This window comes from Channa argus, chromosome 12 (genome assembly GCF_033026475.1).
Source record: "Channa argus isolate prfri chromosome 12, Channa argus male v1.0, whole genome shotgun sequence".
NCBI lineage: Eukaryota > Metazoa > Chordata > Actinopteri > Anabantiformes > Channidae > Channa > Channa argus.
The window spans coordinates 727,459-755,242 of NC_090208.1; the positions used below are offsets into that span (position 1 = coordinate 727,459).

The following is a 27,784-nucleotide window of genomic DNA, read 5'->3' on the forward strand; positions in this document are numbered from 1 at the left end:
TCTAAAATTTGCACCTTGAGTAACGAAATTTAGGCTCATGTTCAAGCGTAAATATTAAACATGAGTTTAAGTCATAATTGATTAAGTAAAGTCAGTGTGGACCACGGTGAAAATGTAATTTCTCACTGTTCCTGTAATGTTGCTTTCATGTCCTTTGACCATTAATCATTTGCAAATGAGCTGAAGGATTTGTATTTAAGCTGACAGTCATCAGTTTGACTCATTAAAGTATCAATATATGAAGCAGACAGATCTCACATTCAGGTTTTATAAGGAATTTATTTCAATATTTCAATAGTTGAATTTCATTTATAATAATTTGATTCATTATACAACAAGCCAGTCATCAAACCAACAGCGTCCTCTGTACTGGTGTGTTTGTGGGAGTGTGTCACAGGATACTAAATATTCAGATGTACTGTAGTTTTATTAAGCGTGTTTGTGTCAGTGCTCAGAAAGAAACAAGGACCTCAGGTGACCCTGCTGTGTGTGTGTGTTTATGTGTGTGTGTGCAAGAGATGATATTACATCCTCAATAATTACTTTTTATTATAATAATTATTATAATTATTCACATGACCCTGATATTCAGTCTAAAAACCCACTGGAACCATCAGAAACCAGTTTGGGAGCAGCAGCAGCCATGTTGGATCCACCATCAGTCCCAGTTGTCACACACCGCTCACTCTCCAAGATGATATCTCCCGAAGCATTGTGGGTAATGGAGTCCTGTGGTTGGCACTGGCAATACAGAGCCACCACCAGGGACTGTGGCTTGAAGCTCAGTAGCTGGGACTTGTGGGTGATGTAGTCCTTCTGTGCTGTTGATATCTGTGGATGGTGTAATCCTCAACCACAACAGGAAACTGTGGGTAATGTGGTCTGTAGCCTTTTTGTTAAAAATGAAAAGTGCTTTTACTTTTACCTTCATGTTGTTGCCAAGCAACCAGAGAGAGAGACTGCTAAAAATGGTCCTAACTGTCCACTGTCCAGAGAAGATGGGTTACAGGTGTTGTAGTCCAGATGAGGGGCATTTTAGTTGTTGTAGTCCTTACAGAAAGGGATTGTGGATGTTGTAGTGCAGAGATGCTGAACAGAGGTCAGAGTCAGTGTTAGAATGACGCTTCGCCACCACTCGGGCTGTAGCTCACGTCTTGATTTCAATGTGGTTTCCCAGTAAACTGCGATGAATTGTAGGTGTTGTAGTTCAAATAGAAGGGACGGTTGGGTGTTGGAGTCGAGGCCGAGGGGGTTTAGGGTGATATGTTGCAGTGTAGACGAATGAGTATTTAGGTCGTTGTAGTCCAGACGTAATGTTCCTGCGACTCACGTAGTCAAGATTGAGGGAGTTACGGGGGATGACGTTCAGTAGAGGGGGGGCTTTAGGTGTTGTGGGGTGGGTTGTATGTGCTGTAATCCAGGCAGAGGTGGATTGTGGGTATTGTAGTCCAGTGGTTGTTTGATACTTTAAGCCCTGAATAGACTGTGTGTTTGAGCCCCATTGTTGTATTTACAGTCACACAAGTCTGTATGTACACTACACACAAACGCGCACACGCACACACACGCTCACCATTTTCACATTACAGAAAGAAATAAATAGATAAATCAATAAATAAAGAGGATAATATAAATACTTCAATACCAACTCAACTCTACAGTCTCTGATTCCTTATTTACTGATAATACAGGATTATTGAGTCAACACATAATCGTCTGTCCGTCTCCGTCGTTGCCTCCGACACACAGACAGGTGGAGAGAGCGACACGTCCATCGTCTTCTCGTGGACCATCTGTCCAGTCACTGGGCTTGTGCAGCGTCCTCCCGTACAAAGAAAAGAAAAATTACAAAAAGACAAAGGTCTGCTCTGGTCAGCTTCAGAGTCTGTCCCGGGTGGGCACCCAGATGTAAGGGCCGCTCTGCTCCTCGATGACGGCTTTGACCAGGTGGTAGACCTCCTCGAAGCTGTCGCCATGCACGATGGCTGCACACAAACAGAACGGTTAACACCAAACCTAAAACACGCTTCAACATTTCCCATAATGCGTGTGGAGTTTTTACCTGTGAAACACTCGAGGAAGTCTTGTTCTAATTTGATGGCTCGATCCAGAGCTTTCCTCGCCTGGTCCTCCGACAGACGCTTGTTCAGATCCCTGCACACAAACACAGAGTGTGAATATCCACTTCTTTGAGAATCGGGTCCCAGTGTCACAGTGTGTCACCTCACGGACTTACAGGATGTTCTCCAGGGACCGCGGTCGGATGAAGATGGCGATGGGATGGAGCTGAGCCGCCTGCAGCCTCCTCACTGCATTGGCCGACACGTCCAGGATACAGTGCTTCCCCTGGGGAAGACACCTCACAATGTAAAGTACTGAACAATCTCTTTAAAACATCACATTCATTCCACATTTACAATTACCACTGATAACATCAGTAAAATATTTTAAAGATACTGCTACAGGAAATAAAACGTCACCATGGCAACCACAATATCCTCTAACAGCATATGTGACCATTTCAAATGCTCCTTCAAATTGCAGACGATGTGACTTTTTTCTGGAGCCAGAAAAGCTCCAACAGGTGGAGCCCATATTAATAAGTCTTCCAATCTGTGTCTTTTCAGTTTGACTCTTTGACTCAGTTTGACACAGCCGCTGACCCACACAACAGTAGCCGGTTAAACATGATGCTTAAGTAGCTGTAGGTCCTACAGCACTAAACCTAACTGCTCCATCTCATCTCCTGAGCAGTAAACTGTCCAGTGGGAGGTCATCATCTTCAAGTCCACTCATTTTGACTGACACTGACTACACATGGACACTGAGCTTCCTCCTTCACTAAGCATAGATTTAGAAACATTAGTCCACTAATCCTAATATGCTTCACGGTCATAGAATCCCCACACACCCTTACCTGTAAACCAACACCACCCAGACCCTGCAGCAACATCACCATGGCAACATGCATGTCTCACCTGCTCAGCCACCTGTCTGACGCTCTGTACGGACGTCCCGTACAGGTGGTTGTTGTACTGTCCGGCCTCGATGAAGCGATGGGACTGGATGTCTCGCTCCATTTGTTCCCGTGACCCCACAAAGTGGTAGTCCCGTCCGTCGACCTCGTAGTCCCTCCGAGGGCGAGTCGTATCTGCAGAGAGAGAATTCTTATTCAGTGACTTCCTGTTTGTTCACACACTGCCTTCGTTTTCACCATTGAAAGCTGGAGACTTACGAGGGACGCAGGAGCCGAACTTGTCTGGGAACTCAGACAGCAGGTCGTCGTTGACCCTGTCTTTGGTCGGCCCCAGGATGATGACAGGACGAGCGTAGTCCACTGAGGACATAAAGATAAAGTTTTTATTTACACCTGCACAAACTCAAACGCTCAGTGTTGGATCTTTAATGGGTCATAGAAGACGACGTTTCCTTCTTCATCTAGTTCTTTACTGTGAGACATATTTCATTTAAATGAATTAAATTTTATTTACTTTAATGCGTATTGGTTCATTTGAAATGAATCGTGCTGTACCTGCCAGTTATGAAACAAAGGATGTGAATTTATATCAATGTACCAACTACAAAACATGATGAAACACTAGTGTATCAGAACAATTTAAAAAGAAATTACGTTGACAAATTTCTGCTAGTATTAAGATGAAAGGACTTTGAGGTCAAAGGTTAAAGGTGACTGACCTTCAATCTGAGTCACGAGCTCGTAGCTGTGAACAAACCCTTCTCTGCCTGTCAGAAGAAAAACGTGTTAAAACAGTGTTTCTCTTTACAGCTTCACACATGTTTCCGTCTTTGTTTATCATGTTTTACCTTTACTCTTCATCCGGGACCACTCCTTCCTCTCCACCCTGAAACACACAAACACACAGTTTGCTCTCATGTCAGGAGTGTGTTAAAGCCCCAGTGGTGATAAATACTAACCTGTGTTTGGAGGGGATGTATCCCAGCTCCTCCAGCTCCCCCTGCTGGTTCAGCCGTCTGGCCTGCCACCACTCGTCGTCTGTGCTGTCTAACACATGAAGCACCTCCCCAAAGTTAAAGTCCAGAGCCTGTGACAGGACGCCGCAGTCCCACTGCTTGTCGTAGTCGAACAGTGACCTGCAAACGGACTCATATTACATTCATGAAATAAAAAGAGTAATCAGCTGGTCGAGGTGGTGGATCAGGGAGCTTGTGAAGGTGTCACAGGCTGCGGACTAGTTTCTTTTCTCAGTGCATTTACAGTGGATTTATTAAGGTGGAGCTGGACTATTACAGGTGAGCTACCTGTCCAGGTGAGGGGACCCAGCTCACCTGACGTAGAAGGTGCGGTTGGTTCTGAGACTTCCAGATGAGTTGTTCATCATCTGCTCCCTCAGGTCGTGGATCTTTGCTTCAAAACGACTGTACTCTGCAAACACAGACACAATCATTGTGAGGTCAGTAGCCACACAAGAAAGATCACCATGGCAACCATTACTTTAACCATCCTCTACCTGATTTACAGTGTGTGTGTGTGTGTGTGTTCTCACCTTCAGGTCTGTACTGTGCGATTATGGTAACAGTCTGTCCGGCGTTCTTCAGAGCTGCTGCCGCCTGTTCATGTGTGGCGTACCTGAGGTCCACACCGTTCACCTGGACGCACACAGACAGAGACAACGTCCTCTCAGGTTCAGTTACACAGACTGACCATGTTTGGATGTGTTTGCTGCCACCTGGTGGTCAAAGTTCACTGCAGCAGCAGCAGTTCAAACCTTACTGTTATGTAACTGGATGCTTAAACTATTTTCTGCTGACAGAAACATAAATGACAATAAACATCACTGTTTTTCTGAATAAGACACAGACACGAGAAAATTACCTGATTTCTCTCAGTATTAAAATATATCCTAATAAATGATAATAATATATTAGAGGATCTGGTCCCGGACTGAGAAACTGGTCTGTAATCACATTTAGGATCTGGTCTCAGACGGAGGATTTGGTCTGTACTCACACCTATGATCCAGTCTCACACTGAGAATCTGGTCAATGTACTAACATTTAGTATCTGTACTCACGCTGAGGATCTGGTCCCCCTTCCGGAGCTCTCCGCTCAGGTCTGCTGGTCCTCCGGCGAGTATAAAGGAGATGAAGATCCCCTCTCCGTCCTCTCCCCCCACGATGTTGAAGCCCAGACCCGTGGACCCACGCTGCACACAGACTCTGCGAGGCTCTCGGGAGTAGTCGTCCTCTCCCATCATGCCGCGGTGGATGGGTGAGTATCGTCGCGGCGACGGGGGAGGAAGGGCTTGTGGGTAGTCACACATGTAGTCTGGCTCCATGTAGGCTGCAGAGACCAGGGAGAAACCATGTGTAACTAATGTGACACTAGTCTCTGTTGGATCCGTCACATTCTGAGTCAGGTGTTAGAGCAGCTCATCCACCAACCACTGTTGGGTCACTGGTGATCGAACACTCTGCATAATTGCTCAGAGTCAGCAATGTGTGAGTGGGTGTCTCAGAGACAAAACTGTCTTCTAATGTGGAACAGTGCTACTGAATATGAGTGCAGTCCGTCTACCTCACTGTATCTGGTCACTGAGACAGATGAAGACACAACAGTCACAGAAAAGACGTACTTGGAGATAAATGAGCAAACTGATGACGTTTCAACTTTCAACATTTCAAAAATCATAAACCCTCAGGTTTTTCTGTATATTGACAGATAAAACCAGAGAGACCAGAGGAAAATAACACACTAACTGAATGATGAACATGCACAGACTTAAAAAATAAAGGACTGGTTAGCTTATCAGGTGTAGCTGTTGAGCTGACCGCTAACACACTAACCAACATGTTAGTAGCTTCTCAGTAAAGATTTCTCCTTAAGCTTTTCATTTTCTCTTGTTTGTGTCACCCTTTTTCAGTCCTGCTCAACTCAAGGTGAACTAGTTTTACCTGAGTTTTCTAAACTCATCTCACAGTCTACAAGTGGATGGTATTTGCTCTGTTACCATGGAGACGTCCCAAACTGGGCCGCGTCGAAGCAAGTGGACCTTGAGTTTAATGAATTAAAACACTCAACATATTCAGTTTTTTAGTCTCACAGTTGTCCTCTTCAGCCTTCCTGCTCAGCTCTGCAGTAATTTTGGACACAACACTGTTTTTAAGTGCTCAGACCACAACAGTTAAAGCTCAGTTAAACACTCTGCTAACAACTGCAAACAGGCAAATGTAAAACACAATCTACAGGATGTAGGTGATGAATCATAGAAAGATACAATAAAAAATACAATCAACAGGAGAAAAGTTATAATAATTATATTTTCATTTCTAGTTGTGGACTGTAAGATATTCTGTGATCTGTGATGTGATGATGACTTTTACTAAGAGACAAACCCTTTGCAGCAGGTGGTGCACTTACAGCTGGTGAGGTCGGGGGGGCTGTAGCGATCTGCAGGGTGGATGTACTGCGAGGTGGGTGTTGCAACCTTCAGGTAGACCACCTCCCCTGTGTTCTTCAGCGCCGACACAGCGTCTTCGTGCAGAACGTCTTCCAGAGACATGTGGTTCACCTGCAGGGGGGGGGTCAAAGGACATTTCAGTCTTTAACCCTGACAATGAACATGTAAGTACAGTTACTGTGAGTTTCTCCGTACAGCCAGGATTTTGTCCCCAATCTGTAGACGTCCATCGCGGTGAGCCGCCCCACCCTCGATGATCTTTGTGACGTAGATGCTGTTGTCTCCTGGAACATGCTGGTTTCCCACACCCCCAGCTATACTGAAGCCCAGACCTGGAGCAGACAGGGAGACCTCAGGTTAAAGGTCTAAACTAGCAAAGAAACCTGAGAATATGATCCAGTGTGAAACAGTTTTGATAACAGAATTAACGGAAGGACAGCAAGTTCAAATTTTAGTTAAAGACAAGAAAGAACCAGTGTTTAAAAAGGGTCTTTGAAAGTTAAGTCTCTACTTAAATCTACTGCAAAATCTCACTTTTCTATTAGTTGAACTGTAAAGAATATTCATATAGAATTTACAATAGTTAAAGTTTTATCTGTTCATTTAAATTCGAAAGAATATAAGTGACTAAAAAAAAGATCTAAAATATCCACCAGAGGGCGACACTGCAGCAGGTTTATACTGTTTCATAACAGTTCTACACCTCCTCTCCTCCTTTTCTCTCCTCTCCTTCCTGACTCCTCATCTCCTTTCCTACCTTTAGGTCCTTTCATCAGTTTGATCTGTGTGATGCGTTCACTTGGCGAACGTCTCCGGAGGACGTACAGCCTGACGACTGGCCCCGCCTCCTTCAGCGCCTCCACGGCGAAGGAGTGAGTGACCTCCCGAACGTCCACGTCATTAACAAACACGATGCTGTCGTTCACCCTGCAGACAGAGAGAGATTTGTTCTTATCTCTGAGCGTGGGGAGACGTGCTAAAGAAAGTGTGTGTGTGTGTGTGTGTGTACCTGAGGCGTCCGTCCTGGGCAGCAGCTCCCCCAGGAATGATCTTGGTGATGAAGATGGACGGGTCGTCTCCAATGTGAGGATTATCAGTTCCTCCTGCAATACTGAAGCCCAGACCAGAGTTACCCTGCACACACACACACACACACACACACACATTAGAGACTCATTCTAATCCAGCCACAGGTTGTGTTGTGTCTTCAGGAACATCCCGTGATGCACCAAGCTGTTACACCTGTCACTTTGTTTCAGCTCATCAATCTGGAGTGTGGATCATCTCCAGGTACAGAGGTTATAGTGTTAAGTTTGGATTTGAAATCCTTCTGGAGAAGTTGGACGTGTGAATCATAATTCAGATTCGTGGAACCAGGAGAAAGTTTTACTTCTTCTGAGTCCTAACAATAATTATAACAAGGCTGAACTTATCTTTAGCTAAAGTGAATGTTCCTCGTGCCAACACAAAGGTCAGGATTACACATAGACTGTGCTAGAGCTTCATTATACCAGTGTCAAGCTGACAACGCCTTCAACTTAAGAGAGCAGATAGCTGGGCACAAACTCTGAGCACCTGTCTAAAATATCACTGCTTGTTCCAATATTCAGTTTTATCTTCACTTAAACTAACAAAGACAGACAAAAAGGACATTTTATGTTCAAGAGTTGTCCAAATTCTTTTGGCCATATATTTGTTTCAGATTATAGTAAATAATTTGATTCACCAATTGAAACACACAAGGATGTGGACTGTTTGGTTTGGTGAAATACGGTGGTTCCAGTTACCTAAAAAGATTTACTGGACCAGGATTAACCTGAAAACAGACTAGTTAAACCTGGGATTCAGAGACCACGAAGTGATACACTGCTGCCTCTTCTCCTAAAATGATTGTCACAATGTGATTCATTCTTGATAAAGTGTATATCTTCTCAATCTCCTCCAAACATATCACGGTGAAAACTAAACCTCAAGGTTTAGGAGGAATGTGTCTAAAAACTAAATTATTCCAACTGAATGTTTTTAAGTGTCAGTGAACATTTGTACAGATAAATGAAGCGGAACTTCACAAACCTGCAGCCAAGTTTGAATTAAAACATGTTACAGGTTTCTTTCACGATACAAACAGCATTTAGACTGTTCACTTCAGTGAGTGTTAGTGTGAAAGCACTAAGTGATTAGGCAGTAAATCAGTGTTACATTATTATATTACTGGATGACGGAGATGGAGGCTTTGTTCATGTCCTTTCTTGTCCATTAAAGTAAAAAAGTGATTCATAAAAGCTTCAGACTTTCTGTTTTTGTGTGTAGAGTGGTAAATCCATGCTGTGCAGTGAGAAGTGCATTATTCCACCTGAAGTTTAGTTATTGGAAACAACTGAGCACAGAACCTTCAAACTGAAGTATGTTGGGGTAAACAAGTACTTAGTTTTACGTCACTGAAAAGACTTAAGACATATGGTGGACATGGGCTGTTGAACTGTAAGTGTGCAGTCATGAAGCAAAGTGTTTATGAAATTTCCTGAGAACTGGTTGTGCTCTGTACTTTGGACACATTTAGAAAAGTGTCAGTGTTTGATATTCAGGCTGAAGTGACTCACGTAATTATACATTTCAGCTCTGACAGATTCTGTGAACGTTGCTGTTGTATCCGAGCAGAGTCTGAAGCTCCACTCATTAAAGTTCAGCCTCGCTCGTTCGGATTTTTAAAATGTTTCCTAAAATAACCTGCGCCCAGTTAAAAATAGCCCGCTGATGTCAGCCGGGTGGAGTTTGTTTTTTGGGGGGGTGAAGCCTTCTTTTGAACACAGAGTGACAGTTTCTAAAAACAGAGCAGAGAGGAGCTATTTCAGGAGCTCCCAGTGTGTGCGTGTGTGTGTGTGTGTGTGTGTTACACTGTGTGTCCTCACCCTCTCCAGTGTGATCTCTTCATACTCCAGCTCTCCCTCTGATCCGTTCATCTGCAAAGAACACACAAACAGAGACACACAGGGTTAAATCACATCCGGCATCGCGCTCTGCTCGTCTCCACGGCAACTCCATGGTAACAGCTGTTCAGCCCTCAGGGGGCATGTTACCTAGGCAACTGTAACTGTAGCTATAGCGACAACATCTCTCTCAGAGCATCTCATCCACACAGTCATCAGCAAAACATGGTTATTACATCACTTCCTGCACAGGCGACGAGTCGCTTCTTAATGAAAACATCAGTGAAGGTGCAGAAACTTTCCACGTGTGAACCAACCAGATCAGGTTTCTTCATATCTGATCTGCGGCCCTGCGGCCGCCGCCACAGCACTCGGATTGTCTGCACATGTCGCCTGTCGTCATCAGTCAGTGTCAGCTCCTCACAGCTGGTGAAACAAACATGGGGCAGCACTGCAGATGGGGGTCAGTGAAGAGACCACAACGTTTCAATGTTTTTGGCAAAGACAAACCAGACGGAACGGGTTATAACACAGCACAAGTTGCACAAGTGATGATATGGTTATTGTTTGCTTACGTCTCGTGTTCCAGTTCAATGTGTCAGTATGTGGCTCTTCAGGTGGTCTTCACATCGGAGTCACGCACATTACTCACTAACACGAACCACCGACACAAAAACATCCGTGAGCATCAACGTCTGGGATGTGAAAGTAGCTGTTTTTTCAAAGTCGAACATGTTCAGTGCTGAACTTCCCAAAGCCAGTGTTGGACTAAAATGCACGGCCCTTTGAACTCAGAGCACATTGGGCTTCTTATCGAGGAATTCGGGGCTCGTATCTCTGGCTATTTCATCATTTTACATTGTTTTTCTTTATTTTGAATGGAGCTGGAGAAAAGAGCTGATATGACTCCAAATCTGAAATCTAGTGAAATTTCACCAGCTGAGAGAGCGAATGCACGGAGACAGGCCATTCCAAAACACTCCCCGTCCCTTCAAATATTCAAATGTGTGCTGCATATTCTGTCCTTTTTGGTAGAACTTAGCTCTAAAGTGAGGACGGTTACATCAGAGGGGAGACAAACTGACAAACGGCTCTACAGGCACAGAAACATGTTGACAGATGCAACACAGGAGTTTTTACTTTTTACAGGATGAAGCTTAACATGCAGAGGTTTCTGTGACGCCCATGAAAAAGACAATTATCTATACTTGACATTTAGCGATTTGGCAAATTCCGAATATTTGAAGAAGTGTTTTTAAAAATGACTGGAGGACTCATAGCTTGAAAAAATATCATTTTGATGTACGAGCCCTCATGCCGAGCAGAGAAAGCGCATGAATGTAAATGTTGCCAAGTGGGAACAAATGTTCAAGTCAGAGTCAGCGATGTGAGGAAATTGTAAAACTGACAATTCTCGAACTTGGTGAAGACGTCTACAGGTGTGTCAACAATCTCTAAGCTGCTCCTGTAAACCAGCTACATTAACAGTTCTAGGCAAACAGCAAATTAAACAGCAGCACGGCAAAAGACGATCTGCCCCAGCTGGGGTCTGTGTGGATCTACGTTTTGGCCCAAAGGCCTGAACCTCATCAATGTGTTCATGCTGCCCACGAGCTCTGCACACATTTTCCTGCTGTTGCTCTCCAACGCAGTAGTGGGCGCTGTGGATGAGTCTGCACACAGTGGACTGATGTAGAAGAAGAAAGGGAACATTCTAATTGCTTTTATGTTGTTTTTGACCTTTAGAAACATGTCAGTGTTATTAGTATTTACATCAGTAGAAGGAGGTGAATCTGGGTTTAAGCCAAAAAAGGCAGCACACTAGGGCAACATAGAATTTCAAAAGATGACCAGCACTGGCTACGATTCTTTTACAGGTGGGTTTTTTCAACACTTTTCACAGCGACCATGAATCCAAATAATCCAATTTAGTTTCAACATTATTTAGAAAACTGCTATAGCCCAGATGACCCATTGTGGAGCCTTTGGAGGGGGCCAGAGACACTGGACTATTTCAGACTAACTCCATCTCAAGCAGCTCCCTTAATGCACTGATGACTCACCTTTGATTAACAGCCGTCTAACTAATTTTAACCATTTCAACTGCATTAGTAAGTTCAGCAGCTTCGTCTTTGGTTTAGTTTGATAATGGCTGATAAGTGTCTGAAAGGCTGTGCAGAGCGTGGTGGAGTGTACCAGAGGGTAGAAAATAAAGAGAGGCAACATTAGATGACATCCATTTAAAATGTTTTCACCTTCAGAAAAAGCTTTTAATACATTTTCCCAGAGAATGGGGACTATGGATTTTGGTGCTCGTCAACACATCTCTGAGAGGTTTTTGTGAACAGAAAGAAAAACCTGCTTTATAAGGACATCTGGCTGCAATTTTAATGCACTCGCCCTTTAGGTAAGAATTTAAATGCAGGACTGTAATTCAACTTTATTTATATAGCGCCAATTGACAGAAAGTCATCTCAAGGTACTTAACAGAATAAAGTCAAGATTATAAAGATGTATAGAGAGAAACCAACAATTCCCCCTTGAACAAGCCATAGGCAACAGTGGAGAGGAAAAACTCCCTTTAACGGTAAAAACCTCCAGCAGAACCAGGCTCAGGGTGGACGACCATCTGCCTTGACCGGTTGGGGTGAGTGAGGTTCAGCACTTTAACTTCAGAAAAGAACCAGGCCTTGTATGATATGATAAAACCTGTTATTTGTCTTTTTACTTGAATAACTAAGGTAGGAGATGGTCTGCTCCTTAATATTTAGCACATCATTTTGCAGCATCATTCTCATAGCATCCTGAAAATGCATTAAATTTATTCAGGCTGATCTGAGAGGTCACCTGTTTACTGTATACGGTGGGTTACAGGGTGGACGGGCCGTCTTCTGCAGGACTGTGTGCACCGTGGTTGTTCTCTTCACTGCCACTGACTCGCACATCTTTGCACAACATATATGGTGTGAATGGCTTCACTCAGGCTGAAACATCAGCTAATGCACTCATCTGCACTGCATTAGCGGCAAAGTGCTCCCGTTCAGTTCTGAGCACCACAGCATAAAGGACCCCCCCCCCCTCCCCCACTGAGCACAGCAAATAAACCCAACTCAAAAGGATCAATTAGTAAAGAGGTAAAAACCTGTCTGTCTGTCGGTAACACAGTGAACTCTGAACAGCCGTCAACACTACAACACACGGTTCACTTCATTCTGTTTGTCTCTGGAGAATCTGGAGGAGAGAGACAAGAACTTCAATAGAGTTATATAACAGGGAGAGAGGGCGAGAGAGCCACGGGAACAGCAGGAGAGAGAGAGTGAGTGTGTGTTACAGTTCACACTGAATTAATTAAACTCATTCCTCATTTCCCCTGACAGCTCGCTCTCTCTCTGCCACTGTGAGTGCACGTCTCTCGACCACAGGCGGAGTGAAAGCACAGAGTGTTGTTCCGAGTGTAAAAAGGTCAGAAACATCAGCACCGGGATGAGGACCTCTCCACATCTATCAGTGAGAGGGTGAGCCGATGCAGGCTGCGAGGTTAACTGTTATTTATGAGGTGAGCGGGGTGGAGATCCAACACCATGGATCTCCATCAGCCTCGCTGCTACATGCTGAACAAAGAGCTGTGGCTGCGTGAAGAAATAGCTCCAATTAACTCGGCTGTGGCGAAACGTTTCCCTCACTGTTTGTCGCCGTCAACAGAGGATCAGTGCAGGAAAATGACGGGAAAGTGTGAAACCCAGCTTGATTCTGCTCGGTAGTAAATTAACATTTACTGCTCGTGTGTGTTTGAGGAAGTCGTGTAAAACCTGAAACAGGTTAAAGCTTACGATGCAAAGTCAAGGAAAGAAAGACGAAATATGCTCGAAATCCTCGTCAAAATCTGAGTCATGATTAACGCTACATTCACATCATATGCTGGCTCGTCTGGCCTGACAACACTGTGTCACAACACATGCATCTCCCAGTAAAACACACAGAGAAACAGAATGGTTTTTATTAGGGGGATTTATCCTGATAAAGAGCTTTGTCAAATGTCAAACACCAGAACACTGCTGGACAAAAGTGTTCATGTGAGTCAAATGAAGATGAATCAGGCTTGTTGGTCATTAGCCATCAGTCACTTTATGTCAACACGTCCAAACCCCGAAATTCAGTCATAATACTCAGAATATAGAGTATTTGTACCACACGCTGTGACTTTTTGTTGGGGAAACAACCTAAACAACAACTTATCCAACGCCACTCAAAATCCACCTGTGACTCAAAGAAACCATGTTTGTATTCTGCTCCAGCAAAACACGATTTACTTCAAACATAATCCTGGAACTGAATATTATTACCACAGATTATTTCATGAATTTTAAACATTAGCATTAGCTTCATCAGTGTCACGTTGTACCGTTACAAAGTGGTGCTCTGAGCTAAATGCTAGCAGTACAATGCTAACATGCTGATATTTAGCAAGTTCATCATCTCACGCTGGGCTCGGTGTCACGTCAGAGCTTGGATATTATGACGTGTGGTAGCTTGGCCCTCGAAGTGCGAGCTCTGATAAATGACAAACATGGCGGAAATCAGCAGAAACTTTTTAGCAGTAAATGAATAATTTACTACTAACTGAGAATATTAGTAATATTAGTTGATTTGTTATATTATGTAAAGTCAGACAGTCTATTGGCCTCGTTGCTCATCCTTTTTTTCCCTCCTGCTTTTCATCATGTGTATATATTCATATATCCTGGCTCAAACGTTCACGACGTGTCTGTCAAACATCCGTGGAGTTTCTCATGACCTGTCATGTTTACATTTGATTTTAGAAACTCTGAAGTGTAAATGTTCATCTCAGACATTTCTGACCTCATATTTGCATCGAAGGCAGCAATATCGTAGCAGGATATCATGCTAACATTAGCTAATTAGCTGTAAGCACAGTGTCCAACTGAGGCTGATGAGAAATAAAGGATGTGGAGGAATTAAATATTGATCTGATGATGGCAGAGAGGATCAGAGATGTTCATCCTGAGCTGAACATGAATGTCTGAACCATTTTTATCACCAATAAATACATACACATGTGGCACTAAGAAGAACTGACCAACGTCATAAGGTTTGACTGTCAGGGAGTAATGACCCTGTGAAATGATACGTGAAAGTACGATGTTTATTTCCATCAACTGTTCACTTTTTCTCCTGCTTTAAAGCTCTGACTTTCTACACTACTGTACAACCATGTATGTTTTCAACCATGCTGCCATTATTGGCTTTTTAAATGGATAAACTTGCATCAGCAAACACAGCGTGAAATTAGATCAGGGGACTAATGTTTGCTGATGATAGGCCTCCTGTAGATATTGCATTAAAAAAACAGCTTTTGTCTGCAATGTGCTTCTGATGGGTTTGATGTAATATAATCTGCCTTTCTTTAACAAACAAGGACATTTCTACGTGGGCCTGATAATTCCTGAGACTTAGCATGAAGATTAGTCACAGATGTACAAAGTGTTAATTAATGATGGAACCACAAGAAACATCAGAGCATCACCACAGTTCATCCTGAAGGGAACAATTCATGTAACAAGACACTGAACCCCAACTTGCTCCCGATGGGTCAGGTGAGCACCTTGCATGGCAGCCTCCACCATCAGTGTGTGTGTGTGAGTGTGTGAATGAGAATCAACATTGTAAAGCACTTTGGATAAAAGCGATGTATAAGTGACCATTTAACATGCAACAGTTCTGGAGAAATGTGTAATTCTGGACCAGGAATACGAATCGCTGCAGCCACACGGTTACATCACAGCAAAAACAGCATTTTAAAGCGGAATATGACGTCTGGAGATCACATCTTTGAATTAAATGATGCTAAGAAAGTGCCCATCTATCTTTAAAAAATGTAAAGGAAGATATAACCACACTCTCTGTCCTTCCCAGTGGTCCCACCTCCTGCCAGAGGGAGGCTACCTAAACTTTCACCTTGTTACACCACGATTGGTCCAGCAAAGGCCTCCTCCTCCTGCTCTCCACAGCCAATCATATGCTAATGAGTTCCACTAAGACTCCGATTTACCGTTAATGACTTCTGGACTAAATGAAAGCGTCCTACCATCATCCTCTGCCTGTGTCTCTTTGCTCTTCGCACGTTGTTGATGAATCTTCGTCCCATCTTCTTGGCGTACCACACAGACACAAACATCACTTCTCTCTCTCTTTCTTCTGGAGGACGGTTGTTACATAAAGATCGATGATGGAGTGACAGATGAATAATTAACAAGCAAAAAAGCAGGGAGGGGAAAAAAAACGGAGATGGAGAAAAAGGAGGAGGAGAGGTCTTTCTCAGCAGAGACTCACATCCAGGAAACGACACCTAACGAAGCGGATAGCCTCAGACATGACTGACAGCTCAGCACATCACTCTGTCATCCCTCGTTCATCCAGAGAGAGGGAGAGAGGAGGAGAAGGGGAGGAAACGAGCGACACGAAACCTTTGCAGAGTGAAACCAGAGAAGTAAAGCAAATAAACTAACGAATCCTCCCCAAAAAAAGAAAAGAGAGAGAGAGAGAGGGTGTTCATCAGTCGCTCTCTCTGTCATCCCTCGTTCCTCCTCCGCTCGCCCGCTCTTTCTCTCTTTGCTCGACCCTCCTAACGCCCCGCTGCACATCTCCCTCTCTCTCTCTCTCTCTCTCTCTCTCCCTCTCTCTCTGCATCTCTCTCTCCCTCTCTGAAGGAATCCCCTCCCCTCTGTGATGTCACTTGGCCCGAGAGAAAGAACGGGAGAGGGGGAGAGAAAGAGGGAAGGAGAGAGGGACAGATCAAAAGGGAGGGGACATAAAGGAAAAGAGTAATAGAAATTTAACAAAAAGAAGATTTTAGCCCACAGAAACATTTTGGCCATGTTGTTGCCATGGCAACACTCCACCCCCCACCCCCCCACCTCTGTGCTCTCCCCTCCCCACATTTCTCACTGTTGCCATGGTGATGGCTGAGCAAAAAAAAAAAAAAAAAAAAAAAAGCGGAGGGATGCATCACATTCAGAGTGGGCACGAGCAGCCCACGCCTCAGTGTGTGTGTGTGTGTGTGTGTGTGTGTGTCAGTAATTAAGAGTGAAGAACTCCCTCTGGCTGTAGGACTGATCTCAGCAGCTCTGTGTCTCTGGTTAAATCTTATTGACAGAGGGACAACTGACCTCAGACCTGCTGCTGCTGAGACCACACCTGACACACACACACACACACACACACACACACACACCAGGAAAAGTGACATCACATCAGTTCACTAGTTCGTCAAAGACACGTGTCCAGTCTGAACTGTTCACAATCATTAAGTTCTGGTAATGACACTGATTAAGCCTGAGGATCTAATTCTTTTATATTCTCTTGAAGAACTGCCTGTCTTCTTCACGGACTCATACGTCCTTTTTTGAAGAGTTCTAGAAATTCTACAACCCTAAAACCTTCTTACAGACCCATATAGCTTAAATGCCGTTGAGTGTTCTTCAAAAAGTTGTACAACCTTTCCAATGAGTAGAACCTCATGAACGACCCTTGGGGCATCTCTGAGAACTTTCTACCTTCCTTGATGACCCCCTAGATCTCTTAAAGTCTGAGAAGGGGCTGGTCAGCCCTGGTCCTGCAGTGCCAGTGCCCTGGTTGCTTTGAAAGCATTCAGTCAATCAGAAGCTGAAGCAAACAAACAGGACAGTGCCACACGAGAACCAAAGTTATTCCTTGCTACTCTTCAGTGCAGTGGAAATGTGTATCATCAATGACCCCTAGAACCTCTTTAAGACAACCACACTAAACCTTCTAAATGACCTCGTTAAAACGCCTAGAACCTTAATTCTCTGAACGATTTTTGGAGACTTCTCACTCTCAACAACTACAAGAGCCAGAGAAATAAGTGAAGGTTGTTATAAACCCATCATTAACCTCTACAACATCCTACATGACCCTCACAGCTTCTTACCTACTATTCCTTCCCAATTCAAAGCTTAAAGACTTTATCAACTCGCCCACACATGAAGGTGCTGTTGTGGTCCTTCTTTGATTTGGTTTTATAATATTGATCAATTTGCTTTGTTGCTGTTGTTGCACATTGCAATGCCAAATGTGTGCAAACTGGACTGGAACTGGAATTGGATAAATAAAACTCGACAGGATTTTTATTGTTGAGGACCTATGAGTCCTCTCTGAAGGCCTGTGGACTATTTTAACTCAGGATCCTCTGATTGGTTTGTGCGGTTCCCTGTATGAATTCTGACACACATTCATGTCAGATTACAAAAGCAGAAAACAGATTTCACAGAAAAAAATTGCAGAAAGTTCAATAATGAAACGTGACATTTAGTCTCCATGACCTGTACTGACCTACATCAGACTGAACAGGTATTTCTGTGACTTACAGTGCTTCTGTTTAATTATCACACTGTGTGTCTGTGGGGCAGAGGGGCAGATGGATGCTCATTAAACACACACACACACTCACACAGATCAGAGCTGCAGGCGGTGTGTTGCTACCTCCTTTTGGTGGAGTAAAGAACTGCATCTAATCTGATTCATACACACAAACGCTCTAGTTTTCTGGTTAGGCACCATAATGAGCATGTCAGGCATCTTGAACCTTCAGACAAAAGAACCTCTGACAAGTTGAGGACTTGAGGACGTTTAAAACCTCCCCAGTGACCTCTCAACACCCCTTCAAACATCGCTACAACCATCCAAAGCATCTTAGATCCATTTACAGTTTTGACCTTTAGTAACAAGCAGTAACCTTTAACATCGTCAAGTGCCTCTTAACTAACCCAGCTGTCCACCAAATATTCCCCAAAGCCCAGCAATGTTTTCATCCCGTTTTTTCAAACCTCCTCATGCATCCTTAGGAGCTGTTGTAGTCTTCTTGAGAAACTCTAGAGTCCCTTCCCCAAGCTGGTGTGCCTATTCAAATACTGATCAACCTGATCAAGGACCACAGCACAGCCTCCTCGAAGAATTCTGGAACCTGACTAGTTCTCATGATCTGTCAAACCTCCTTCCAAGGACATGGAATCTCATTCAGCACCTCAAAAGGCATTTTCATCCTCCCCAATGACCTCCAGGATGTTCTCAAGGATTTCACATTGCTCCATAAAAACCTAAACACTGATGGCTGAGGTCTTGGAAAGGTAGAGCATAGTGATAGTTTGTGTGCATGTACGTACTGTGAGTGCAGCAGGGTGTGTGTATCCGTCCAGGTGTGCGTGGCTCAGCTCAGTACTGCGTCCGTGGGTCACGTGACCGGGGCTGGGGTCAACTGGTGGAGTCTCATCGTCTTGATAGCGATACTTCTGCAAAGACACAGAACTAGAGGTGAACGTCCACAAAGTCTTACAGACAGTAAACATCAGCATCTGTGAACACGACCTGCTCAACTTCATTACCGTAACACAAACACAGAGCTCATACTAATGGTAACAGTTACTGTTACACTGGACGTTACTAAACTAAAATGCAAAAGTTTGTGAACGGTGACCTTTACAACCTTATTTTGCAGTGTAACATCTTTCCAAATCATAAACCAGCTGCTGCCAAGTGCCCAGGAATTATTGAAAAGTCTTTAAATTTCAACCTTTATACCAATGGCAATGTGGTTACGGCAGTAGGTATCAAGCTCTAACCTAGAAAACCCTACATAACCTCCAGAACTTCTTCAAAGAACAGAGGCAAAGCCTTATAGATGCCCAAAACTCAAACGTCCTTAATTACCATAGTCTGCAAAAGTCAACAGAACCTCAGTGTTGCTGTAAAACTGCAGGGTTGTTTGATTTAATCCATGTTTTGCTCTTTAGAATTAGCTTTCAATAAGTTTAGGTCAAAGCCCAATGAAAACATCCTTTATGAACGAATGCTTTATGATAGCATCAAATTATCATTAACTAACCTCTAAGCAGCCAATGGAAATGTGCTCACTAGGTCATTAATGTCAGAATAGAAGTAAAGAAGTTCTACAATGGCTCATCTTTCATTTTACATACACTTTCTATTTCTTTCAAAATGTCAAAGTTAGATAAAGTTGAGCTGATTGGTTCATAATCCACGACATAATAATCTTTCTCTCTCTCTTACACATCATACAGACAAGAGAGAAACACAGAAAAATACATCAAGGTGACCTGAACACTCATCTCTATTCCAAACCTCCTCCAGACCAGAGAGAATTTAATGAAGGGAATAAAGGAAGGAATGATGGATGACAAGGAGAGCAGGAGAGGTATGGAAGGCAGGAGGGAAACAGAATGTTTATAGCAGGAAAGGGAGGAGGAAAGAAATTAGGAAGGAAAGGAAACAAGACAAGAAGAAAAAGTAATTTAAGAACATTTAAATAATAGGAGGGAAAGAAAATGGAAAGAAAGAAATAGTGAAGAAAGAACCTAAAGGAAAAGAAGCAGAAAAAAGAAAAGGAATCGAAAGAACAAATATAGAAAAGAACAGAAGGAAGAAATAATGATGGAAAGTTGAGAATGAGAGGCAGAGGTGGTGATGCCATTGCCATAGTAACAAGGCCCTAGGATCCTCTGTTGCCTGGCAACTGACATCACCGGACAGAGGAGGAGCCACCGTCGATTCATAAAGAGAGACGGAAGACAGAAGTTAAATTTGACCTGTGACCCATAATCAGACACAGTTAACAGCAGTTCTTATTTCTGCCACATGAGCTGAGCTTTGAGTCCGGACCTGCGTGTGAATTCCTCCGTTCCTTCCTGTTATCGCTTAAGGGACTTGCCAGTCTCAGGACCACTGTACCCAAACTCAAATGGAGATGAACATTCAGGCTTCATTTCATCTGGTCTTGATTATTGTAGTTCCCTTTTCACCTGCATTACCAAGACATACCAAAGACTTCCAGCAGATCTCATGTTACCCCCGGTTCTGATTTCTTTACACCGGCTTCCAATCGAATCCAGAATCCAGTTCAAAATTCCAGGTTTGGAGCATCGCTTGGTTCAGACTCCCGCCTACGTTACAGAACTACCGCAGCTATAAGTGAGAAGCAGAACACGCAGGTCCTCTGATCAGGACTTGTTTGTCCTTTTCCCTTCCAGGCTCAAGACAAAAGGAGACCGTGCATATAAGTTTGTAGCTCCTTAGCTCCGGAACTCTCTCCCATTGGATCTAAGACCTGTGGACATTGTGGACACTTTTAAAAAAGCAGCTAAGACCAACTTGTTTAGATGTAGTTTGTTTAGCTGTTACTAGCCTCATCTCCTTCTTTATTACTTTTCTTTTTTATTTCACTGCATAGTTTTCCTCATCGTTTTTATCATAAACCACTGTATAGTTCACTTTTCTTTCTTGAAGTGCAATATAAACAAACATACGTATCTTACGTATCTGCTGTCCGGTAAAAGTGACTGACACAGGATGACTGGTGTCCGTGAAGTAACAAAGAAGTAACTCTGTCTATAAATGACAAACACACACTTATCAGTAAATCACCCACTCATGAAGCACCAGAAGATGAGTTATGAGAAGCCACGACTTCTGACTTCTGACCGAGAACACTGACAGACTGAGATCAGTTTCAGACAGTGAGGAGTTAAGTAGCTTTCTGAATGTGAAGTCACAGTAAAAAGCAGTCTATAAATACTTCGGCTGTGTAAAGTGTGTTGACGTGTAGCTGGAAATCTGCCTGACTGATAATTACAGTCTGTGTTTACACGCGTGTGTCTGACTGACATGTGGCCTGCAGCACTGCAGACGCCACGCCACACGCTGCGAGACACATCCGACACATTTACTGTGAAACACGTTAACTCAAATAACCGTGTTCTTATATGACTGAGCTTTGTTCTGGTTCCAGGTTGAACCAGTGACAACAGATTGTGTCAGAACGGGACAGAACTGCTCCAACAGACCAAAAATAACTTCTCCAACTTAACTGAACATTCAACATTTATTTTTAGTTTACACAGTTAGCACATTGTTAATGTGATACTACTTTATAACAAAGTTGTAAACACGTAAAATGACTTTTTCTCAGTGATTGTAAATGTTTTGTTAACAAGTCTACCTCCACTTAGGGGAGTGTTACAACCAGCATGTAATCAGAGCAAATCTGAGCTGGAACAACAGAGTCCACATGAGTAAAGGTCTAACCAACACATAATCTGAGCTAAATTAGAGCCAGAACAACAGTAACACTTGGACCAACCCAAAACTAAAAACACAAAACAAACCTGTTTTCTTGAGCCAGTTCTCACACGATTTTAACTATTATGCTTTGTGTAAAGGCAACCACACCTGGACAAAAGGGTTCAACTGCACACCTCAAATCTAAGGATCCAAGATCCAAGATCCAAGATCTGTGAACAAGAGGGAAGTCTGCACACTTGTTATGAAATAAAATACACTGCTACTTTTAATACTAACTTTATTAATTTCCAAAGAAGACCAATTATGCTTCTGTATAAAAGTGAAACAGGAATAAAACCAAAAATGCCACAAATGAGTGAAATGCTCATCTATTTATCTTAAGCCTTAAAGGCATTTGCATTGACTATATTCATTAGTGATAGTATTGTAATATTAGAAGGCTCTGGGAAAATAATGCCTCCGCCAAGTTAGTGTGATGTTAAAGACCAGCCTATCTGATGAGTTTGTTTTTGATGACAAAGTAATGTGTGTCACAGCTGTACACTTGCTATTGTTAAATTGAAACCAAGCTAAAGTACAAAGTATAAATTATAGTAACATAAATTGTAGTGTAGCCTAAAATTTGCCTCAAATAATTTAAAATCTTTACACTGGTGTGAAAAAAAATGGAATTGGTCAACAATGATCCAGAATTCATCAGTTGAGCTAAAACATTGTTTGACATCAATGGTAACTTGGCAACTCTGGAAATTTACATTTAAAAAGCCATAACTGGTCCACAGCCCATATAGACAATCTAAACAAAGTTTAAATGTAGTTTTGTACAAGCTGAAACCCAACTAACACTGTGTTCAATTTGCCCTACAGTTATGGAAAATGATCCAACATGTCCAGAATAATTTCTTTAAACAAATTTGAATTTGTCATAAGTATAAAATGAGTTTTAACTGGTCGACTGATGACAATAGCCAAAATAAATAAATAGTAAAAGCACCACTAAACATCTGGTGTAAGAATGTCTGAATTGGTGCCCACTGGTCTAAAACCAGTCTAAATGTGGTCTGGGCTTCCAATCAGGAGCAAGCAAAGTTATAGTCTTGGTCTGGATGCACCACAAGGCTTCTGAGGCTGAGTGTGTACGTGTGTTTGTATGTGTGTGTCCATTAGCAGCACTGATGTAGCTAAAGATAGAACGAGTTATTTCTGAGCCAACACATCCACCTCTCTGAGTGTGTGCAAAAAAGATATTTAGACAAAAATTACACCGGTAAATGTGAGGGAAAAAACTGTAGGTAGAAAACAAGTTCTGAATATACAGAACTTAAATATCAGTACTGAGTAAGTACTGGACCAAACTAGCCTAAAACACCTGTTTACACTGGACCGAACCAGGGTTAAGCACAAGTACATATTGGATGTAAAATGCCAGTGTATAATAAAATAAACCAGGGTTAAAACACTAAAACATACCTGACCAAACTAGGATGAAGCCACTAGTACATAAATCAAAGATTGACCATCTTGACCAGACTGGATTAAAATACCATCGTTTACGGCCTAATAAACATTGATAACGTCATCGACATGAGTTCAAATTGATCAATTCCTGTCCCTGATTTAGACGAATCACATTCTTATTGTTCTGTCGCACTAAAAATAAAACAACTTATTTCGTGCCGTGTCGTGAAATGAAGCTCTGTGTTTTTTAACATGTGATGCACAAAATTAGTGATTGTAAAGCCAACAGAGACACTCACATTAACAGTTTACGGGGACAAAATTACCAAAGTAAACAATTCAGAAATATCTGAGCGCACACTTTACTTTATAACACAATACAGTGACACGGCATTTCATTAGCACGAGACCTGACTTGTTGCACTTTTTCTGAAATTGAAACTGGTGGAATATGTAAGTTTGGAGGTGAAACGTGACATTTTTCATGCTTGTTTGCTCAAATGTCTGCAGGCCAGTTTTTTTTTTTTCATGCACCTTTAAACATGTGGCATGATGTTCTCACATGTGCAGAATTAAATATTCTATGTACGGCCCTGCTAACAGCTAGCTACAGGCTGCAGCTAGCTACCATACATGCTACTGTGACCACGCTAACCACACACAGAGCAGACACACGCGTGAGGAGCGACAGTCAGAGACACGGGACAGTGAATGGAAACATGATGGTGGCAGCACACACACATGAAAACACAAGCTTTGATGGTGCATGGGGACGAGTGCACACACACACGTTTTATGAGGACACACATATCTTTGTGTGTGTGTGTGCGTGTGTGTGTGGGAGTGTGTCTTTTAGTGGATGCTTGCGGGCGGTCTGCTCTTACCTTGGTGGTGACAATGCAGAGGCAGTCCATATCCACACACACACACACACACACACTCACACACTCTCACACACACACATTTCCACACACACTCACGCACTCATGCTCGGTCTCTCTCTGTTTGTCGCCCTCCCCCCCCTCTCTCTCTCTCTCTCCTCGTTCGTCTATCTGTCTATCCTCCCTCGCTCTCTCGCCTCTTGTATCCCTCCGTCTGTCAGCACCGAGCGAGAGAGAGAGGGGGGCGAGCGAGCAGTGCAGGAGGAGAGCGAGACAGATGAACAAGACTGGTGTTTTTTTAATTTTTTGGGAGGGGGTTGGGGAGGTGGGGGTGTACACCTCCTTGAGTCACTCGATGGTTGATGACAAAAAGAGAGGGAAAGGTAGAGACACGCTGAGGGAGAATGGGAGATCGAGAGGGGAGGAGGAGGTGGGGGTTGGGCTCCTGTTGCCATGGTGTTATGCAGCTGTTGCCCCGGTAATGCTGCTGCAGCTGTTGCTAGGTAACAGTGAGGGGTGTTGCTATGTGGATCAGAGATAAAGTGTGTGTTTGTGTGTTTACCTGTGCAGGTGCTTGCTGTCGGATTGTCGTCTGGTTCTCACAAACTGTCAGCTCGTAAAACTCTTGGATGTCTGCGTACACACACACAAATAATGTCAAGTGTGTGACTGAGCTCGGACCAATTCTATCGCTCCTCTTCCATAATAAGTGATAAAAAGTTACTGTTTCATGTATTTGATGCTACTTTATACTTGTACTCCGATACAGTTCAGGAGCAAATGTATTTACTTTGCAAATTTACAATTTACAATTTTACATATAGTTACTTGTTAACTTTGGTGACTCAAATCTCTGATTGTGTACTTAGAGTAAAAATACTGATGAAGCTATAAAAATGACACGTATCATCAGTATCAAAATAAAAGTAGCAAATAGCAGTACTATGTAAAACTTTATTTATAGCACCAGATAAATCTGAGGCCCAAGATTAACAAGTAAAAAACACAGTTTTAAAAAACTCAAATTTTGGATTTTAATGTACATTTCTGGATATTACAATTATTTTCATGAAACCATATCGGAGGTGTAGAACAGCTCACTGGCCCTTCTCAAGGCAAAGTACCATCATGTTCTAACATTTGCAGTAGTACAAGCTTTATTTTAAACTGTCAGATTATTATTTTATTTTTTACATCAATCTACACATTTACTTCAGATTTGTTGGACAAACTTTCAGAGGTGAAAATCCTTAAAAACTAAAGTTAAAGATCAGTGTTACTTGGTGTGGAACAGAAAGAGCAGCAGGTGAAGGTGGAGCCAATGTTAACACCTTACGTACTGACAGATCCAGAATTATACACCAGGTTTTATGATTTCATTAGATTCTGTTTCTGCACTTACTAAACCGGTTAGATGGGAGCAGTCGAGGGGAAAAATCCCTCTTAAATGTAGTGGAATAAAAGTAACATCAAACAGATATAAAGTAGGAAAATGGAACATTTCCTAGTTGAGTAAATGTATTAAGTTACTCTCCAGCTCTGGTTACAATAGACTCCGTTTCAGTGGTTCTCTGCTGTAACTATTCACATATGGAATAGGCTGGAAACTGCAGATTTATTAATAAAGTTTTGTAATTTGCATAATGTTACAATAAAACATTTTTTAAAAATACAGTAACTGCAGCTGGAGAATAGTGTAGTAAAGGTACAATAACAGTACCTTATAAAGTCACAGTCAAAGTTTGTCTCCTCATGTTTTTTTGTACAGCGGGGACATTTGTATGTTCGGTCGTCCATCTGTGACGTCACGTGCACACGTCTGCTCTCACCTTCAGCAGATCACACTCAGGACTAATCCCTACATGTGGAGCCAGATCTCCTCCAATCGCTGGACCGATGTGTCACCATTAAGACCAGATTACCACCACTCACACTGTCGACGCATCAGACCTGAGATCAGTCAACTCTGAAGAAGCAGTTTATCACTGCTCATGTATTCAAACAGGATCGTCACAGCTCTGTATGAGCAGCACTTTCTTCCTCTTCTCTCTGTTTTATGTCATTCTGTTTGATTAACTCCAATCTGACCCCAGAAAAGAGTCTGGACCCAAGTACTGGTACCTGGTCCTCTCGTCTTCAGGTTTAGAGGCAGTTAGAAGACCTTTGGGCCTTTAGAGACAAGCTGTGCCAACATCATTAGGTACTGTTACTGCTGTGTTCTACCTAGTTATTTATCGAACATTAGCGGCCATGGAACCACCATGGAAAACTGGGAATCATCACTACAGCAGTGCAGCATCTAAGACGTTCACTAAGTATTAATGAATCTACATTTAGGTGGTGTCAGTATTGATTAAACGGCCAATGTTAACAACTTTTAAAGAGCTTTCTGTGACTATTGTTCAATCCAGTGGGAGCTGTCGGGGTTAAATTGAGCTCTAGTCATGAGGCCACATCACTTTCTCTAATGAAAACACTAGTGTTAGTGTGTTAACACAACAGCTAAAAAATATCATCACTTTGGTGTCAGATACAAAACCATTACATTTGCTCCCAGAAGAAATGGAAATGATTAGTTCCCCTGCATCATATCCTGACGGTGGTCTGTAGTTTGTTAATTGCATTAGTTTATACTGACGAGTGTTTCTGTTACTTTTGGATCAGCTCCCCTGTGAAACACAAGGCTGAAGATCAGCCCTGATCAAACATGTGTGTCTGACTCGTCGGTGTGTGTTTAACATGTGTTACCCAGCAGAGCCTGGAACAAGTCACTCTGGAAGATGCTGAGCAGTTTCTCTGCGCGACCTTTGACCCCTTCAGAGGCTCCGGCCTGACAGGCCTCCATCACCTGCAGGGCCCGTTCAGTATCTGAGGAAAAAGACACCCGGTACAGGCTTTACTGGACTCTACTGCTCTCTGCTGGTCTCCCCAGTCACATGCTGGTGTCTCAGTAAAGAGCTGGAGCTGTGGGCTCCACAACAACAACACAGGTATCAGCTGGTGCACTCGCAAAGCAACAACTAAACAAAGTCAAGGAAAACAGTTCTGCCTGATATACTTTGATTCAAACATGATATAAAGTGAATCAGCTGATACATGTTGTCATCAGTTTCCATTTATTAGGTACAGCTTTGTTTAGTGCCGTCCACAGACGGAACAGCAGAGAATCTTCAGCTGCACAAATTAAATGTCAATCTGTGATCTGTTCAGTTTTGATTTATTTATATGTTGTATATCACATTAACTGTGTTTCATAGACCTGAGGGTTTAACAGCAGCACTTCAGTGACCTTAGAACTGACCTGCAGCACTGTGATAACTCGAATTCTTACTATTGGAGTAAGTGTACTTAGGTACTTCTCAGCACTGCTCTACCTTCTAGTATTACAGTATTAATAACACCAGTATTCACAGTAGCACAATGTCAGTCTCACAGTAAAGTGCAGCTCATATGATGCAGGATGGTTGTGGTGGAAGCAGCCCGACAAACACTCAACACTCTGACGTCAAACCAGTAAAAAGAAGAAAAATATGACGAGCGCAGTTTAACAGTCACTGAGGCTGTTTGAGGTCAGAGTTCAAAGGTCACCAGGTGACAAACACTGAGGTAATGTTCAACTGATGTCATTGGGAAAACAGTGTGAACATTTGGAGAACAAATAGAAGAGTGGACACACACACACACACACACACACACACACACACACACAGATACAGCCACATGAACCATGGTAAGCACACAGTGAAACAGTGAAATAATGTTTAGGAAAACATCTCACCTTCTCTCTTCAGCGGCATGTCGTCTTTCTCCCTCTGATCCACCTAAATCCTCTTTAGGGATTTTACAAACACACCCAGTGTATTCTGGGTAACGCAGTCCTAATCCCTGCTCTCCCATCAGTCCGGCACCATGTCCCGCCCACCTCCAGCATTCAGACCATAGGATT

The 27,784-nt window shown here is 42.8% G+C and overlaps 1 protein-coding gene across 1 annotated transcript; it reads right to left on the reverse strand.

The window, feature by feature from the left end:
• Positions 1 to 259: 259 nt before the first annotated feature.
• On the reverse strand, positions 260 to 27,650 carry LOC137137999 (disks large homolog 4-like). Its single transcript, XM_067524892.1, has 20 exons — positions 27,617 to 27,650; positions 26,587 to 26,706; positions 24,401 to 24,471; positions 18,568 to 18,693; positions 9,350 to 9,400; positions 7,450 to 7,574; positions 7,198 to 7,367; positions 6,636 to 6,772; positions 6,401 to 6,551; positions 5,055 to 5,323; positions 4,527 to 4,629; positions 4,309 to 4,405; positions 3,937 to 4,113; positions 3,826 to 3,863; positions 3,697 to 3,744; positions 3,236 to 3,337; positions 2,979 to 3,151; positions 2,237 to 2,346; positions 2,063 to 2,154; positions 260 to 1,985 (listed from the first exon to the last, which is right to left on the reverse strand). The coding sequence occupies exons 1-20, from the start codon at positions 27,633 to 27,635 to the stop codon at positions 1,879 to 1,881; spliced, it is 2,286 nt and encodes a 761-aa protein (XP_067380993.1). The 5' UTR covers positions 27,636 to 27,650; the 3' UTR covers positions 260 to 1,878.
• Between the last annotated feature and the right edge of the window lie 134 nt (positions 27,651 to 27,784).

Coding starts and splice junctions, on each gene's coding strand:
- LOC137137999 (XM_067524892.1), bottom strand. Junction 4,406..4,526: donor CGCACAGTACAGACCTGAAG/GTGAGAACACAC, acceptor CTGTGTTTGCAG/AGTACAGTCGTTTTGAAGCA. Junction 3,338..3,696: donor GCTCGTGACTCAGATTGAAG/GTCAGTCACCTT, acceptor TTATGTCCTCAG/TGGACTACGCTCGTCCTGTC.